Consider the following 19,175-nt stretch of genomic DNA (forward strand, 5'->3'; position numbering starts at 1 on the left):
CCCCACAGCAGCACCATGGTATCCACCACAATCAGCCTCCTCCTGGGATACCTGGTGATGGGTAAGGATGGTTTGACCCAGGATTGGCATCCTTTCTGGAGACATCTTACCCATGAAGAGCCAGCCTCCCAACCAACTCTTATTACAGAGAAGAAGATTAAGTCTCTCCTGTGTCAGTGGACGATAGGAGGAAGGGAACCCTTCTTCTACCTCATTTCTAATCCATATGTTTGGGAGGAGAATATGATACTTAACTGTTTTTGAATGGGTTTCCTCCTTTTCCTCCCAGCATACAGGCATTCTCCTGGAGGAATCATGGCTTTGACACTGAAAAACAAAAGGAATAGGTTTCTTAGTTCAGAGGTTTCTGTCTTTCACTGCTGTACAAAATGCCAGCAATGAGAAAGTTCTGCCGAGGAAAATGTTTGTTCCTTGAGTGTGACATTCAGCAACACTAAAAAGCATGGTGGCATTAGTTAAGATAGAAGCTTACGGCTTATTCCAATTTCCTACCCTAATGTTATTAGAATATTGATGTTTATGTTCAATTTTCATTTTTTCCAATTAAGTATACTATGCGTGATATAAAATGGCTATAAAATACATCCTGTTTACTGGATATCCACTTTTTTTTCCCCTTCCAGGCTCATTTCTAAATTCACCTAAACAAATAAGAATGAATAATACTACCTGTCATCTGCAGAGAGGATCTCACAGCTTTTAAAACACACAGGAATAGTATCTCCATACTGACATTGTGACTAGTAGGTTGCAATTATTCAAATCAGCATTTCTCCAGATCCTCACATCCTCATTTTTAAAGGCTGGAAATATAGCTGTCGGCAGCTCGAGATGTGACACACAGTTTTGTGGTTAGCACCAGGACCCAATGCAGTGCTGACTGAGGTGACAATTTTCACACAAAACTTGGTCTTATTGATTTATTTGAGTATGTTAGCCTTAGAGATGTTGCAGGATGGGAAAAAGCCTTTGCATTCAGCCTGTTTAAATCTTCTGGAGATTAGCTGAATATCAAAGTCTCTTGATTTTCTGTCTGAAAGAATATTTTAGTCGTGCTGAGTGCTGTTCAAAAGTGGGTGCATGCTGCCAGAGAGGTTGGTATATCTCAAGAGTAATTGCTGCTTTGTGTAAGATGTAAAATTAAAGGGAACTTCTATGTCACTGAATCAAATCCAATGCTGGTGAACATGTGTGTCATGTAATGCAAATCATTAACTTAGTGAGTTTAATTTAAAAACCATTTAGAAGGACTTTATTTTTCATTGAAAGACAGCTTTCTGATAACTAGAAACTTTTTGCCTTCCAGCTTAAATTTGTTCATGGTCATTTTATGCTCATTTGTTCTTCTGCCAACATTGTCTTTTAGTTTAAATAGCTCTTCCTCCTCCATTGTGTTTACTCATTGGCGTATTTTTAAATATCAGTCATATCTTCGGTCAGCCTTCATTTTTCTATTCTGGGACAACCCAAACTCTCTTATTTCCCTCTCATGTTACAAACTGATTTTTCTTCCTATCATTTTAGAAGAACAGAAATAAGCCCAATTTATTAAGCAAAATCTAAAATGTATTTCATACAGGCATATACACCATCCTTTGCTAAATTGAGATACCTTAGGTCTACTGTGTTTCTCTCATCTGGAAAATCAGTTATTGTGTCAACAGACAGCTATCAGGTTACTTTGTCAAAATCATTTAAATCTACATTCCATTTTTACTCCAACTAACTACAGCTGTTATTTGTTCTTTCCTTCTGAGAATTCATTCTGAAATTATGCATAATATAGAGATCAGACTAGTTGCCTTCTCTCAAATGCAGGTTATGGTGGAAACACCAGTCATTCTCCAGTTGGTGCAGTGTCAGGCATTAAGTTCTTCCAGAAACAAACTGTATTTTTCACTATTACTGGAATGACTTCCTGTGATGTCAGATGGGTGAACTGCCTATCCAAAGCTGATGAGGGATATAATACAGTGCAATAAATACTTCTGCAGGTTAAGATTACACCACAGCCTTTGCTTAGATAAAGCCTTCTTGCCACCTTCAAAAACCTTATTAAATTGGCTTAATCTGCAAGTTCTTTTTATTTCAAACAGTCTACCAGTTTTAAAGATTACATTTACCCTCTCAGGTTTCCTCCTTCAGTTGGAATCTAAAATGGTATAGAGATGCCAAATGAACTGCACTTTCTTCTGAAACCTTACATTAAAAGGTATTTTCTTTGTATTTGTGGTGGATTGACATTGTCTGGATGTACACCACCAAACCACTACCACTCCTCTCCTCAGCAGGACAAGGGAGAGAAAATATAACAAAAGGCTCATGGATTGAGATAAGGAAAGGGAGAGATCACTCACCACCTACTCTCATGGACAAAACAGACTGAACTCAGGAAAATTAGTTTAATTTGTTACTGATCAAATCAGAAATAAACCCAAATCTCAAAAATACCTTCCCAACACCAGTCCCTTCTTCTGAGGCTCAACTTCACTGCATTTCCTCTACCTCCTCCCCCTCCAGCAGCACAAGGGGATGGAGAATGGAGGCTGTGGTCAGCTCATCACACTCTGTCTCTGCCACTCCTTCCCCCTCAGGGGGAGGACTCCCCGCACTCTCCCATGGACTTCTCCAACATGAGTCTTTCCCACGGGCTGCAGTGGGAAACTGACTGACCAAACTGACCCAGCACAGGTCCCTTCCTCAGGGCCCAGTCCTTCAGGAACAGGCTGCTCCAGCATGGTTGCTCCTTGGGATCACAAGTCCTGTCAGGAAACTTGCTCCAGTATGGGGTCCTCTCTCCATGGGTCCACAGGTCCTGCCAGGACCCCACCCCAGCACAGGCTTCCCATGGGGTCATAGCCTCCTTCAGGCATCCACCTGTTCTGGAGTGGGATCCTCATGGGCTGTGGGGACACAGCTGCCTCACCATGGGCTGCACCATGGACTGCAGGGGAGTCTGCACCTCTTCCCACATCTTCTTCACTGACCCTGATGTCTGCAGGGCTGCTGCTCTCACATATTCTCACTCCTCTCTCTGACTGCAGTTGCAGTTGTGCAGGCTCTTTTTCCCCCTTCATAAACACGTTATCCCAAAGGTGCTGCTGTCGTTGTCGATGGCCTCTGCCCCGGCCAGCAGCAGGTCTGTCATAGACCTACTGGACACAGGGGAAGCTTCCAGCAGCTTCTCACAGAAACCACTCCTGTAGACCCCCACTACAAAATCCTTGCCATGCAAACCTAATACAATATTGTAATATTTTCGTGTTCCGAGTCCTTCCTGTCCATAATACGAATCTATGAGTCATAGTTCATGTTTCAAAACAGTGTCACATGCTAGACTTCCCTTCTCTTGCCTTCATGAGCAAAGTTACAAGGAGGAGAAAGGCTGGAACAGCATAATTCAACTGAAAACTGAAAGCTAAGAGTTCATTCAATTTCCCAAAAGGCCGACTTTGTTTTAAAACCCATTCTGGATCAGTTGATTAATATGTGACAGCAAATAGAAATAACTAAAAAGACCTCAGTATTCAAATTGAAAACCAGGAAATAAATAGCAAACAATAAGAGCTAGAATTTATGGAGTGCAAAATGCTAGTTAGGAAAGATAAAGGCCCAAAGGAAAATTCACAAATCTCAGTGCTAAAGACAAAAGATAGTATGCCATTTAGAAGAATATTGTGAAGGAAATTATTCAAAAAAGTGTGTATGGCTCTAATTAGTTGGAGATAGCTTTATGTTAGAACTGCATAAAAGGTAAGAATGCGCAAAAGGTTTATTTCTAGTCTCTGAAAAGGAGAATCATGCACCCCCATCAAACAAGAATTAGCCATGCACTCTTTGTCCTTTTTACAGGAACTTTCTACAGAATTAGAACAAAGGGTTATCACAGCAACAAGGTATGAAGCACTGCCCCAGCACCTGAACACCAACATCCTGGATACGCATACAGCCAAGAGGTGCTTCTGCCACTACCACTAATGCCAGTAGTGGCATGTGATTAAAATGTGAAAATGCATGGACAGGAATAAAGACAGAAGGTTCATGGGTAGTGGTCCTAAAAATATGTCTGAAAACAGCACTTAATTTGTGGAGCTGCACAGAGCCATAAACCATGAAAACATCTATTTTAAAAATGGGAGAAGAGCAGGTATTCACAGTCCTACCTGGACTGTGTTTTCCTCTGATCACCTGTGAGCTCTTCTCTTCACCCCTAGGACAGAAGAGCCCATCTTCATCACTGAAGGAAGCTGGGGGCCCCTTTCCCTGCCAGCTCACCCATCTCATGTGGATGAGAAACAGGAAGAACTTGGGTGGACAGCACTCAGATGCTCAGAACAGTTGTGCTCTTTGCTTTCTCCCTATAATGCTTGAGAGCCCTCACATTCTCTCTACGTGTTTGAGGTAGGATGAAAATGGACCCAAAGAAGCAATCTTCCACCACTCCAGAAGGAAAGGGGGCTTACAAGCTTGAGGCACTTCAGAAGGAGAGCTGGGACTAAAAGGATCAGAATTGCCAGAAAAGGATAGATGTGGAGCATAAGAATTTGCTTCTGTCCAATGCTTGTAATCACTAGTGACATTAAGTCACAATGAATCTCTGAACACGGGGGAACACCAAGGGACTGAAAGACAGCTGCTGTATAATATTCAGAGAAGGGAAACATAATGATCCAGCTATCCACTGGATGACAAGACTGGCATCCATCCCAAGCAAAATACCAGAAAAGCTGATAAGAAAGATGAATTACATCACTTAGCAGAGTTCTACGGAATATCATGCTCTTAGGAGTGACGCTAGCTCACTGAGAAGTTATCACCTCTAGCTGACAAAGGAGTTCACTTGTATTAGTTACTAACTTAAGTTAGTAGCACAACATTCTGCTTTTAAAAAGCCCCAAGAAAGTATTACAGTGCAAAATTTGCACCAGTAAATAATCTGTCAAGTGACAGAATAAAAAGAAAAGTAGTTGTAGAGAAATCACTGCTAAATAGAAAAAGTTTTATAAAGACCTTACAGACATCAAGGTTCAATACAAACTCATTAGCAATAATATTTACAAAGTTATAAAAAGGTAGAAGATTGATAGATAATGCTGGAGACACAGTGAAACAGAGCAAGCTGGAGTTCCCAGTAGGCGATTTCTCTTTATTCACAATGTATTTTAATACAGACAAACGCAAACACTTGCCTCTCAGAATAGGGACTGCATCCTGAAATGTGAGTGATTCTTGAAAGGAATTAGGGATCAAAGTGAAAAATTAATACAATCCATAATTTGAGCTGCTGGGGAGGAGCTGCTGCAAAGGCAGCTAATGCAGATGCCAACCTAAGTGAAGTGGTTTTACATCTGTTTAAAGATACGATGAGACTGATGCTGGAACAGTGTGTACAGTTCGCACATAGGTGTTTTTCAAGTAATATTAGAAACTGGTAAGAGTGAGGAAAGAAGCTAAAATAAATAGTTGCACACTGAAGAAATTTCTCAGCATATAAAAAAGATTTAGGTAACTTGAGGAAGATATGAGTACTGAATTATTTTAATCTAAAACACAGCAAGCACTTTAAAAAGTGAAGCTGAAGCCAGATACATCCAAATGAGAAATAAGGCATTAATCTGTAACATCATGAGCATTTAAACACTGGAACAAGGTACAAAGGATTTAATGGATCCTGTTATCTTGAAACCACTGTTAGATGCCTTTTTGTAATATGCACTTTATCCTAACAGAAGTTATACTTAAATTAAATAGAAACAGTTGAGTTGAATGCAGGCATAGTCAAGGAAAAATAAATCTTTGGTAGCTATAGGAGGTCAGATTATATTATCCAATGATCTCTCCTTTCACTAAATTTTATGAATCATTTCCTGCCTGAATGTAATCACATACCATGCATTCAATGCCTGAACTACAAGAAAGGGCTGTGCAGAGCGCAGCTTCAAAGCGGCACAGTTATCGAAGAGGCAGCCTGGGAGTGAGAAGGTTATGTGTGTGCTCATCCCTGCCATGCCACTGCACCATGGTGCAGTTTCATCAGCAAAGCAAGAAGGGGATGGGGCTGGAGGGTGGCTTGGTTTTCCTCAGAATTATGTGTTTCCACCTTGGCAGGGTCAGCTCTGGAAAAAGACTTCCAGTCACAATGGCTCAACAACAGGATGGAAATCTACCTGCCTGCTGTCACTAAATTAATTGTGATTAGCACATTTGTGCCAAGTTTTCTGCTTCTAATGAATGGTGATGTCTTAGGAGAAAATATGGTAACAGTTTTGTATATGTCCTTGTAAATAGCATGTTTCTAACTGAAGCAGCCCCACTTAAAAAATAAATGGAGCAAAAAATGAACAAGGGTTATGAAACCAAGCCCCACAGTCAGAGTGCAGGAGCTCAAACTGTTTGGGTTATCATGAAGAACAGCAACAGGGAACTTCCGTACAATAAGTAACTACATTACATAGGAAACAAACATTTCATGACAAGAAACAAACATTTCTAGTAAGATCCAATTTACTGAACTTGAGGCTAATTAAATCCAAATAACAATTAAGTGACTATCAAAATAATTTACCAAAGCCCATAGAGGATTCTCCATCACTGAGCATTTTTTTCATCAAAAACTTTTTTCTTAACAAAACTAATGGACCTGTGTGGTAAGAATTTGTTGAAGGACATCCGATGGTCCAGTTATACATGAGACTGAAACAAGATCACAGTGGCTCTTTCTGGCCCTAAAATTTCCTTTTCTGCCTCAATTATTTCTCCAGTGAAGGAGCAGAGGGCTAAATCTCAAACCTGAGGAATTTTTAGAAGACTAAAAAAAATGTATTTAATGCTTGATTTACAGAGGGTGTTCTACAGGTAACAGGGATCATATGTTGTCTGACAAATACACATAAAAATCTCTCTTTAATTTTCTTTGAAGAAAATGTATACAAATTTGGCTGTGTTTGGAGCTTCTGGAAAAAAAAAAAAATCCAGCTCCCGTGTGCTTGGGAGACTTGTCTGACAGTTTTGTACAGCTTCTGCCTGAGCTGAGCACACGTCATCCCCGTCATTCCTCCCACAGGCATCTGCACTGTGCATATCCATCCCTGTGTGCTTCACAGGCCTCCCCTCCGAGCAGCAAAGGCCACCACAGACCTTCCCTCTTGCTGTCCCTCCCCATCCTGGTGCAACAAAGGACTCCAAATATCAGGCACGGGAACAAGGAGTCAGCCATGGGAAAGACTGAAGCAGATTGGGCTGAGGCAGGGAGAGAACAGAAGCAGAATGCTTGTAGTACTGACTCTCAGCACCGCTAAGACCTGCAGAGAGATGCTGTGCTCCAAAACACTCCGGGAAAGGACTGTTCGGGAATACTGCTTTGAATTATCATTAGTAATTCAAAGTAACCATTGAAAATCTGGGGGGGGTGCCAGAAATAAAGTGGCCAGCACTTCCCGACTGCAATCTCCCTTCCAGGTCTGTTATGGGCTCCTTTGCCACCACTGCCTTACCAGAAGCAATCTGAGCACCGGGAGCCAGACTCCTGTCCTGCTCGGAGAGCTGAGGGAAGGAATCAGGGCTCTGCAGGGGCTGTGGGAATTAGGGCTGCAGGATGCAAGGCACGCCACTACAGCCTGGGACACCAGAGGCACCAGCCCTCGCTTTCTGGGAGCCTTGGTCTGTTCTAAAAGCATTGAGCACTCAGTGGTGCAGCTGGAGGCAGCCAGCACTGGGCTCTGAATGAGTGTGCACCAAAGTCTGCATCTTCTGGAAAATCATCTCCTCAGTGCCTGGCATCGAGTAAATGAGAATAAGTATTTCAGATTTATCACTGCTAATATGTCTCAGCAGTATAATAAAGATTAATTCAGCGGTGGATTTGATGTACTTAAATACTAAAGTCACAATTATCACCGAACAGCCTGTGACAAAATTAATAGCACTTTTTTTGCACAGGATTTGAACAGTACGTAGTACAGAGCTGGGACTGTGAGGGAAATGAAGATAGTAGAAACAAAACACACAACTTCTGTTTCAGTATGAGATTAAGTTTAGTGCCTGTCCACACAAGTGAGGAATTTTACTGCTTAGCTTGATGTTCTTAGAGGTCTTTTTCAATCTAAATGTTTTATGAATTTGTGTTTACTCCTGGGTTTCCTAATTTGCAAGTGCTTGACTTTAAAACAGAGCAGCCCTTTGCTACAGGAGGGATATGTAACAAGTTCAAGTTCATCAGGGGACTGAATTGTCTCATCAGCCTTTCTTTCTTTATATGTTTATATAAGAAAGCCTGAAATTAAGTTCAAGGACGCTTCTTTTGAGCTTTGAGGATGTAAATAAATAACTTCTTAAAAAAGCTTAGATGCAGTTTTGATGGGTTTTTTTAAAGTGATGTTTGAAAAATACAGCTGTTTTTAGAACTTCTAACTTGCACTCTGTCACTTGAGGAAGGATACACACGGTAGCGTATATAAAAACACACCAAAAATATTAATGCTGGGCATATGTCTGGTACAATACTTTGTAGTTCGTAGAGTGGTATCTCTATGAGGCTTGACTTTTCTCCTCCATGGTCTATACCACAAACCTTCTGAGGAAAATATGGGGTTGCCACAGCAGCTGGATTTTCATAGAAAGACGTGAGCAGTGATGCAAAGTTTTTCTACAGCTGGGTCATTTAGGATGCTGTCTGAACCATATGGATTATCTGATGACTAGCAAAATAGTTAATCTTGTGTTGCAATCTTTCCCTCAGTAGGGATATTAGTGTAGCCTGTTTCACTTTTAAACTCTCAGGAACATTGTATCTTTGAGATCTCTGTCCCTCTGTTCTGTTTGCTGGAACCTGACTAACAGGTCACAAGAAAAGCAGACATTGTGAAAGAGTAATCATCATTTCCATAGCAAACCTGACTAAAACCAGTAAGCTAGGTCAATGAAATATTTCTACCATGAATGAATAGTGTAGCAAAGCCTCAGCTCAGCTGTCTTCTACCTAAAGTTAAGTTCAGGTCTTGGGAGCAGCTTTATGCTGGCAACATAGAGCTCAGTACAGAGAACAACTCAAGCATGCTTGTTAACTGTATATATAATTTCTCAGAGAGGTTTTGCCCAGACTTAGCTCTGTGCTGTCATGCTAAGGATTCTAGAGCTAATTAGTTATTCAAGATTATGCAGTTCATAATCTTGTCTTCATTTTTAATTGAAGGATAAATATCCTTAGATAAAAGAGGATAAGAATACCCCTTTGAATTAATTGTGTCATGTTTTTTTCACAAGACACATGTGGCTATGCACTGACTGCCTGATGAATTTTTTACCCTCATGCCCCATCCCCTGTTCCACCATAAGGTGGTATGTGCTGCAGCACCCACACACCACTGTGATGGGGTAAATTAGACATGTTACTTGGAGTCACAAAAATAGCCACAGATTGCAAATTAAGGACTGGTCCTCCAAACCCTCTTGCAAGTTCACTGGCATTCCTGGTGTTATTCTCCCAACCACCTATGTTTTAAATACCCTGCTTGTCATTTCATCACATTTCAACTATGAATTTTGGGATTCTCTTTAAAATACTAGAACAAGGATCTTTGATAAGACTTTCATCCTGCATCCATCCACAAGGCCAGACTAGAAATGTGATTGTATTGAATTTGTGTGGCCAGGTTTTGGTAGCAGAGGGGCTACAGGAGTGGCTTCTGTGAGAAGATGCTGAAAGCTGCCTCCATGCCCAACAGAGCCAATAGCAGGCTGCTCCAATGTGGACTCAGCACAGGCCAAGGCAAAGCCAAGGTAGTAGTGTCTCTGTGTTAACATACTTAAGAAGAAAAACAAAAATATTGTGCAGAATAAATTGCACTCAGAGAAGTGGGGAGTAAGAATATGTGAATGGAGCAACTCTGCAGACATCAATGGCAGTGAAGAAGGGGGAGGAGGTGTTTCGGGTGCCAGAGCTGAGATTCTCCTGCAGCCTGTAGTACAGCCCATGGTGAGGCAGTTGTGTCCATGCAGCCCATGGAGATCCACAGGGATGCAGAGATCCACCTGCAGCCTGTAGAGAAGATGCATACCACAGCAAGTGGATGCCCAACAGGAGGCTGTGAGCCTGTGGGAAGCCTGTGTTGGACCTGGCTCCTGGCAGGGACCTTCAGACCCATGAAGAGAGTGTGTCCAATGAGTGCACTCCATGGCTTGTGGGGGATCTGTGCTGGAGCAACCTGTTACTGAAGAACAGCACTCTTTGGGATGCCACCCACACTGAACAACTGAAGTTTGTGAAGATCTGTAACCTGTGGGAAAAATTCAGGCTGGAGAAGTTCATGAAGAACTGTCTCCTGTGGGAAGAACCCCACCTTGGAGCAGATGAAGGACTCCTCTCTCTGAGCAGTGAGAGAAACGTGATGAACTGACCATAACCCCATTCCCTGTCTCCCTGCACCACTGGGAGGCAGGAGGTATAGCTGGAAAGAAGGGAGGGGTGAAGGGAAGGTGCTTTTAAGATTTGTTTTACTTCTCAATATCCTGTTCTGATTTTGATTTATAATAAGTTAAATTAATTTCCCCAAGCAGAGTCTGTTTTGCCTGTGACAACAATTAGTAAGTGATCTCTTGCTACCCTTATCTCAGCTCATGAGCTTTTTGTTATATTTTCTCTCCCCTGTCCAATTGAGGAAGGGAGTGATGGAATGCTTTTGGTGGGTGCCTGGTGTCCAGCCAGGGTCAACCCACCACAGTGGTGCAGTTTTGGAGTAAATGCAAAGAGTGTGATGGGAAACCCTGAGTTATACAAAGGAGGCTACAGGTAGGTTAGAGGATTGAATAGATGAGACGGGACAGAATCACTAGCAACCATTTCTAGGAGTTTTCTACTGTAAAGTCAAAATGGAACTTAAATGGAAGTTTCATCAGGAAAGAATTGCTTATCAAATTCAGGGAGACTCTCCACTGTAGACAGTAAGATGGTGATGCTCTTCTGTGAGAGGGCTAAGATCCAATTCCAAGTCTTTTGAAAAAGTCTCTCCTACACAATGACTGTACTCTCATTGCCCTGATTTCTCTCTTTTTTTCCACAAAAGGCTTCATCAAAGATTTTAGTTGTACTCCGATTCAGAATAGGAGTAAAAGATGTGACAGCTCATATATTTCGAATATCTATTTTTCCATATATATATATATATATATATCATATATAATTCATTGGTATCATATATTTGCATTTTTTTCTCCACAACTAGAGACAGTGTGGAAAGAGGCAAAAGTGGCCACCTTTGGCTCAGAGACACAGCCTGTCCTCAGAGGAGTCTGTGTGACACCAGCATAACACAGTATAGAATTCTTCCAAAGAAAAGAAGCAAAAGAGACCTGGATCTAAGGCAAACAAAATGGAGACTGCTCTAAAAGTTATGAAATGTATGTTGGACTAGGAAAGCAGGCAGGAAAACCAGTAATACACCTAGATGTAAAATCAGCTTGTTGGGGAGATGCAATCCTATCCTTCTCCAGGCTTTGCTCTTCTGTATTGTTCCTACTCAGTTATTCAGTGGAAGAAAAAGAGTAACTGAGGAATGAACTTAGAAAAGCCCCATAACAGAGGCTCAGCAGAGTTTAGATATCTGAAGAACCAGAGGTAAAAAAAAAAAAAAAAAAAAAAAAAAAAAAAAAAAAGGAAAAGGAAAAAAAACCCAAAACAAACAAAAAACCTGCATTTTTCAGGGAGAAAAAAAAAAGGTGTTTTTCTCAAAGCTTGAGATGGAAAACAGGAGTGCAGAGAAAAATTGAAATGAAACATTTAATATTTTCTGCAAGTTATGTTAGCTTGATGCTTAAATTGACATTGTTAATACTATTACCATTGCAGTTCAGTGTTTTAAAATGTTTATGCCACCATTGCAAACACCACCTAGTTTGAAAAAAGCAGGTCACAGATTGGAAACACACACCAAGAGCCAGGCTGCCATGTGAATTGTCAAGCTTTTGCTCAATTCTTGCAAGTCTTCAGTTTAATGAAGTACATGAAAATAAGAATGGAAACTCAAAAGTTCCTGTTCTTTCAGATACTGAATTTGAAAACAAAAGTAAAAATAAAACCTGTTGTAGCTAATACTTTTTATATAAATGCAGCTAAAGAAGTTATACTGGTTGAAAGGCTGTCTAGTTTTGTAGCTGTGCTGACAAGGCACTACTCCATCACCTTGGTTTGGATAAGTACTAAAATCTCAACCTGGCCAAGTGCAAGGTCCTGCATGTGGGTCAAGCAGCCCTAAGCACAGGCTGAGCAGAGAATGGATTGAGGGCAGCCCTGGGGAGAAGCACCTGGCTCCAGGGAGACCTTACAGGAGCCTTCCCATACCTAAAATGGGCCTACAAGAAACCAGGAGAGGGACTTTTCACAAGGGCACGTAGTGATAAGACAAAGGGTAACATTTTCAAAGTGAATGTTTTCAAGGTGAAGGCAGGTTTAGATGAATTGTTAAGAAGAAATTCTTTACAGTGAGGGTGGTGAGGCACTGGCACAGGTCACCCAGAGATGTTGTAGGTGCCCCATTCCTGGAAGTCTTCAGGTCCAGGTTGAATGGGGCACCTAGTCGAAGGCATCCCTGCCCATGGCAGCGGGGTAAGATTTAGAATCTTTAAGGTCCCTTCCAACCCAAACCACTCTGTGATCTATGATTCTGTGTTTTCCTCTCCAGAAACACAAATCTCTAGTAAAAGTAAAATATTCCCATTGTGAGTTTGAGATCTATGGATATACCTACCTTTTTTATTTGTTATTTTACAGCTTCTGGAATGTTTTGTTGTTAATATTTTTACTATTTTAGAGACATGTGTGCAGAGACAAAAAAAGTTTAAATACATTTTCAAGTTACCTTGAGTAATGCTGCAGTACTACTCTCTTCTAATATTACTTAGATCTGTTACTACCCTAAAGCAGCCAATATAAAAAAATTATTTCTCATTAATAATCCTAGCAGGGTTGTTTTCTCTATGCTCATTTAAGTTTTGATCATGCATTTTTAGATTTAAAAGTATTAATTTTCATAAACAAGTCATGACTACAAGTATTTCACTTTATATAATTAGGGCAAGAGATGGGGGAAATTTGACCTCTTGTCTTCAAAACTCTCAGAATTTAATTTGTCCCTTAGATAAAAAAGCAAACATTTTATCACATCACATCCTACCACAATATCACTTGTCATAAAGCATTTGCTACCATCCAAAACCACCTGACACTTATAGGAAAGCTAGTGTAAGATTTACTGATTCTCATCCACTCCTGAAAAGTAATAAACAGGCGTTTTTCATGGAGTGAAAATCACAGGGAATCTCCCCAATTACAGGGTAGGAGAGAGCTCTTTCATCTGCTTTTGTAGCCCGCCTTCCCTCCCCAGTCCCTTAACACCCGTCTATCCCAAGACAGAAAGATTTTGTTAATCATTGCAAATGGGACTGAAAAGACCCTCAAGAGACTGTAGAGAACATCATTCCCTGCTTCATACAGAAGCAGCTGTACCAAAACCATTCAGAGGTTGCATATCTGAGAAATGGCTTGTGAGCATGAAAGACTTGTCTGTTTTTTCTAGCTAAATCAATTGATTTAATAAAAAAGTGCCACATCTTTCTAGTCTTTTACATGCTTAGGCCATCATAGCTGTAACAACACAGCTGTTAAACCACTCCCCAGTGATGCTTACACTGAAGAAGCACAGTTTCTATGAGTACCCCAGAGATTTTATTCCGGCACTTAACTATCACTAAAATCACAATTTTTATTCCTAAGCATGTTAAACTAAATTTTCCTTACTACCACCATAGTAATCATAATTTCTATCATAATTTCTTTCCCGGACATTAACCTAAATTACAGTTTAAATTCAACTAACTTTGCAGCTAATCCTCTATTTCTGATGATTTTTAACTTCTTTCTCTTTACTTTTCTTGTCTCCAGACTAAATAATTATTCGGATCTTTACTTGTTAGTGATGTTTTTACACACCCTTTTGCTCTCCTCTGGACTCTTAATTCTATCTGCAATTTTTTCCCAAGTACCTTTCTCTCAAATGAGTGCAATACTCCAGCTGAGGACCTACCTGAGCTGAGCAGGACAAAAAGATTGGTGTGCCTCAGAAAAACCATTTCTGTTCTAACACACCATTTTTACAACAATGCAATGCTACTGACTCATGTTGAGTTTGTGAACCACCACATTTCCACATCCTTTTCTCCTTAGCCATTCCCCATGCTATATTTGTGTACATGATGTACTACTGACTAAAGATAAACCTTTGCACTAAACCTTATAGACTCATATCCTGGTTGGTTTTCTGGAGGGTGTGACTGTCAAAAATCACTCTGAATTTGACTTTTATCTTCCAGAGTGCCTGAAATCTGTTTGGTGACCTCTGCAGGCTGAATGCCCACATGCTCTGGCTCCTCGTTTGAGATGTTCATGAAATAGGGAACAATCTGACAGATCCTGTGGAGTACCAACCTGAATGGTAGTCCTCTCAGTATACCCCTCCAAAATCTCTAATGCCTATACTCCTTGCCCACAAAACTACCTCATCAAATTTTGCTTCTCTAAAAATGACCTGAAACAAGAAGAAAGCACGATGTTTGTGGAATGATTCCTCATTTTAGGACAAGGAGATGGAGACTCAATCTGATAAGTGCACTATGAGTTCTCAGGTATCAGAAAAACACATTTTGAAAAAGCAAATCCCTGTGAGAGACAACGAGGCCAAGAAGAGCTGCTTTCCAAACAATGCTGCCCTAAGTGTAAGGTGAGAACATAATATTTGAAATTTCAGTGAAGAAAAAAGTTAAAGAGATTACTTAGCATTATGACTCTCAGGGATCTGTACACTACCAATTGTAGCAAAGAGCAGCCAGAAAACAGAGACAGTGACCCCAAAACAACCACACATTCAACTTCACTCTGTTCCAGCTGAAATGCTAGAGAAGAGGGAGAAACCCTCTAATGGTGGGTTTCTACAGTCCTAAGAAATGACAAAACTTGATTTTACGTGTCACATGTTTTCAGCAAGCTAAACATACTGAAATGACCACCATTCAGCATCAATACTAATACAGTTAAAGAATAAGGAATAAAAACCTAACATGTTTAGTGCATGCACAGATACCACTGTTGAATACGGAGCCATAGCTCTGGTGCATAAGGCAGCACAGCAGTCACAGAATAAACATGATTGCAAACACCATGTTTTGCAGCCCTAGCTTCATATGGATTGCATCATGCAGATTATTTGTGTTGCCTGCAGATGCAGTCTTAATTCAAAAGCATGGAGAGTATGGTCCTCATGCCACACGTACCTGGGTACAGACTAAATGCTTTGTTCACAAATGCTCATACTGAAGATCTTCCACTGACATAGACAGCTAAGCACTGCCACCTTGCACAATTTTACACAGCCATCCTGCACTTGCCCTGTCACTGCACGCCAGAAGGAACCTCTCAGAGGGAAAGGATAAGATTCAGAATAAGGTTTCAAAGAGGTAAAAGAGATATACTGGGTGTCTTGTAATTGTAGCTGCACACCTGTGAATCTGAGGCTTGCACTTGAGTGAACTGCTTCTACCTGGTCTATGCTGAAATGGTTGTATCACAAACTAGCACAGGGAACCTTGGAGGTTTGTAAATATTTGGGGCGCATTTATTTGGTGTTATGTTGGCATAATTTTTTCCACCCCACCTGCGCAACCTTGTAAGCCCATCAATTTGATTTCTGTAGTTACCTATGTCATATTTGATATGTTGACAGCAGTACCACACAGACAGGACTTGCTACCGAAAATCTCAAAGTTCAAGACTCTGCAGGTAAGTTGAATTAAATCCAACATGACTGTGAACAGCTCTGTGGGAGCTCTAGACTGACAGAGACATATTCCTAAAGCATTTCCATCTCAAGATGTTCCTCTGGTTCCTGACTCTCAGTCAAATTCCTTGCAAAGCACCTTGAAATTTTCATTTTTCATGCAGACCCTGAAAGGTCATATTCCTTGTGGGAAAAAAAAAAAAAAAAAAAAAAAAAAAAAAAAAAAAAAAAAAAAAAAAAAAAAAAAAGCCTGATTGGTACACAAGGCTGGATATTTACTATTGTGTCCACCTTCTTTGCTTCAACCTCAAAATAATAGTAGAAATTGTGACCTGCAGTTTCCTAGTGGCAACTTGCATAGAGGGTCAACAATGAAACTGCTTCTCTCAAAAGTAGCAGCTCCCGCTTCTGCTAGCCAACTATGGCTTTATATATATATATATATATATGTATATATATAGGCATGTACCTCTGACATATAAGTTACCTTTTGCACCAGCTGGTACCTGACAAGAAATTAATTTCTGGGGCAAAGACGTTTGTTTGCTTCTCATGCCTCGTTGCAGCCGTGCCCTGTTCTGAGCACCAGAAAACACTGAACTGCTGCAGAATTCTCCTGTCCCACTTTGCCATGGCCGTATGGTGACAGTGTCCACCACCAGTGACCTGTCACAAACATGGCAGTTAGGCAGTAATTGTGTGGGAACATTCACACTGGCAAATATCCCATTCCCTACCTCACAGCCAAACCATGCTGTGCTCTGCCTGTACCAGGGAAGCAGCCTGGAGCTTCCTGCTCTCCAGGTAACCCCCCTCAAGTGGGAACAGAAAAGGTTGAGCAAAATCCCACTTGTGCCACTCAGGCAGATTGGGTTAACAGCTGATGAATTGTGGTTATCTGAGCTATAGCTTATTCCTCATGGGTAAGCCAACTCAAATTGAAAATATCAACACTCTTCAGCAACAAGTTTGTTGTGTGTGGACATGACTCAAATTAGAAGCAATGTCTGAGTTAGGACTACAGTTATTCCATAGTGAAGACAAGTCCATGTTATTCAAGATCCCCTTCCTGGGCTTCAACTTTAATGGTTATTCAAACATTACCGTAAAAAAAAAAGCCCTGGCTGACACTTCCTACCCAAACTTGGCAATTCCTTGAATTTTCCTCCAAAATCTGCTTTGTCCTAGCTGTCTCTGGGCACAAAGAGACACTCCCACATCCTTTACATTCCAGTTGGGGCTAATTGAATTCACATGTCAGCATGAGTCAGCAGTAATTACCAGGAATATTAAGGAAGGATTTGGCACCGGAGTTTGATAATTCAATAGCAGAGCCCCCATGTTCAGTGGGGTCTGAGATTCACTCAAACCCCTTAAACACGCAACAGCAAAAGCTGTATTGAGTTCTCTAGTCTCATTTCACTACACACAGGCAGTTCCTGATACTGAAAGCATCTTTACTATATTTTTTTTTTATACCTACAGAAAGGAAAATCTAACGGAAAAATCATTTCTGAGTACTAAATCCTCCTCGCTGGAGTTAAATCTGTTTATACGCTGAAACCGATGAATCAATATTACACTGGCTGGCTGGTTTTTGTAAACACTCGCATTGCAAACAGGGCCTAGAAATGCATTTCCTCCTTACAATTCCTGAGCAGAAATCTGAATCAATGGGAGGCTGAGGTAATAATATACCTTCCCCCTCCCATGGCTCAGTTAAAATTGAAATCTTGAAACCACAACAACCAAATTTTCCACATACGAGTGTTCGTTCCCCACCGCTCTTCCCGAAACAGTCCCTCTCCATACACCCTACAGACGGTGTAGCCTTTTGCTTCCAGAGCTGGGGGCTGGAGGAGTTTACACACTAGCCCAATGCAGTCCCTAAAATCCTAATCTTGTCCTCGATGCTGAAGAGCACCCAAACACACTTTTATGATCAACTATGGCAAAAAATTGGTTTGTCATAAACATATCCGGACGCAGGGACGCGGTGGATGCGGCAGCGAAAAGTGAGGACTGTCTCAGCCTGTGCTCCGGCAGAGGATGCCGGCAGGAGCAACAGTGTTAAAGTCACCATCAAAACCTTCACTGGAAACTCTTTCTGGATCTTAATATCTACAGAATAGGGTACTTTGTTTTTCACAGAAATAACTTCTTGATCTTGGTTGCAAATTAACCGAGTGTCTTGCCAGTGAATTTGATCTTGTCAGTCATTAAGTCTTTCGCTTAAATAAATTTTTTTACTCATAGCCCTGAATCGTAACACTCTCTACATGTTCATAAAGCAGAACTGTTTTATTTTATTTTCTCTAGTACAAACATACGTGCATCAACATTCTTCTCAACAGACTACTCCTGAACCCAACCAGATCATTCAATTTTATTTAAATCCAGTCTTGGTTCTTTTTGAAACCTCCAATTACCAAATGTCAAGCATATTCTTGGTTTTTTTTCTGGAGGGTATTTTTTCTTTCCTTTTTTTTTTTTTTTTTTTTTTTTTTTTTTTTCCTGGTTAAATAGTCTATCTCCTAGAAACTCACTAAATGACGCACAAACATTGTTTGTGTCTGTCTTCAGGAAAAAAAAAGGTTTTTTACATTATATAACTTGGTTTTATGCTATTTAAATTATTCTTTATAAAACATGCGAAACTACAGCTTCACCCAAAGACGTACAAAATTCTTGTTTACTAAACAAAGTAACACGAAGTCAGAAAAAGCACCAGAGGCTTTTCCTCACCGCTTTTTCGCCTTTGGTATGTCAAAATGAAACACAACAGGAATCCCTAGCGCAGAAGTTATAAAACGCTCAAAATTATTTCCAAGTCAAACGCCGGCTGACCCTACGGCAAACCCACCCTGTCCGCTTCCCAGCGAGCGCACCTGGGGCTCCAAAGAGGCAACGTGAAACTTTAGTTCACTTGTTTTCCCCTCGGAAGGTTTCTCGAAGCGTCAGTGGAAAGGATGTGGCCGAGGCGCCGCTCCGGAGAGCTCCGCCGCGCCGCTTTCAGCCTTCGGGACAGGGGAGCGCCGCTCGGGCATCACCCGCCCATCCCGGCGGGCCCGGCACCGGGGCTCCCGCCTGGGAACTGCGGCTGGGAAAAGCGCGGCTGCGCTCCCGGCGGTGCCGGCACGGGCGGGGGGACCCCCGACACCCCGGGGACAGCGAGGGGCGAGGCGGCCGGAGCCGACAGTGCCCGCTCCCCGCGCACAGCCCCGGCTGGAGCCTCTCCCGCCCGCCGCGAGCCCTCGGGATGCACCACTTACCCCTCGGTGCCCGCACGACCCGGGGACCCGCGAAGTTTCTCGGGGCGAGCGGCAGCCCCCG

General features: G+C 41.5%; 1 protein-coding gene across 1 annotated transcript in view; it reads right to left on the minus strand.

Moving 5' to 3' along the window:
• AHRR (aryl hydrocarbon receptor repressor) overlaps positions 1-18,793 on the minus strand; it is a gene marked incomplete at its 3' end in the record, with an annotated part of 81,712 nt that extends 62,919 nt beyond the window's left edge. Inside the window, exons 1-2 of the mRNA XM_083870424.1 lie at positions 18,731-18,793; positions 256-327 (exon numbers count right to left, since the gene is read on the minus strand). Of these exons, the coding sequence (XP_083726550.1) occupies positions 256-317 (62 nt within the window). The 5' untranslated portion in view covers positions 318-327; positions 18,731-18,793. The remainder of the gene's footprint in view (positions 1-255; positions 328-18,730) is intronic.
• Positions 18,794-19,175: the final 382 nt, after the last annotated feature.

Source organism: Zosterops lateralis (assembly GCF_965231275.1).
Source record: "Zosterops lateralis genome assembly, chromosome: 1".
Classification (NCBI taxonomy): domain Eukaryota; kingdom Metazoa; phylum Chordata; class Aves; order Passeriformes; family Zosteropidae; genus Zosterops; species Zosterops lateralis.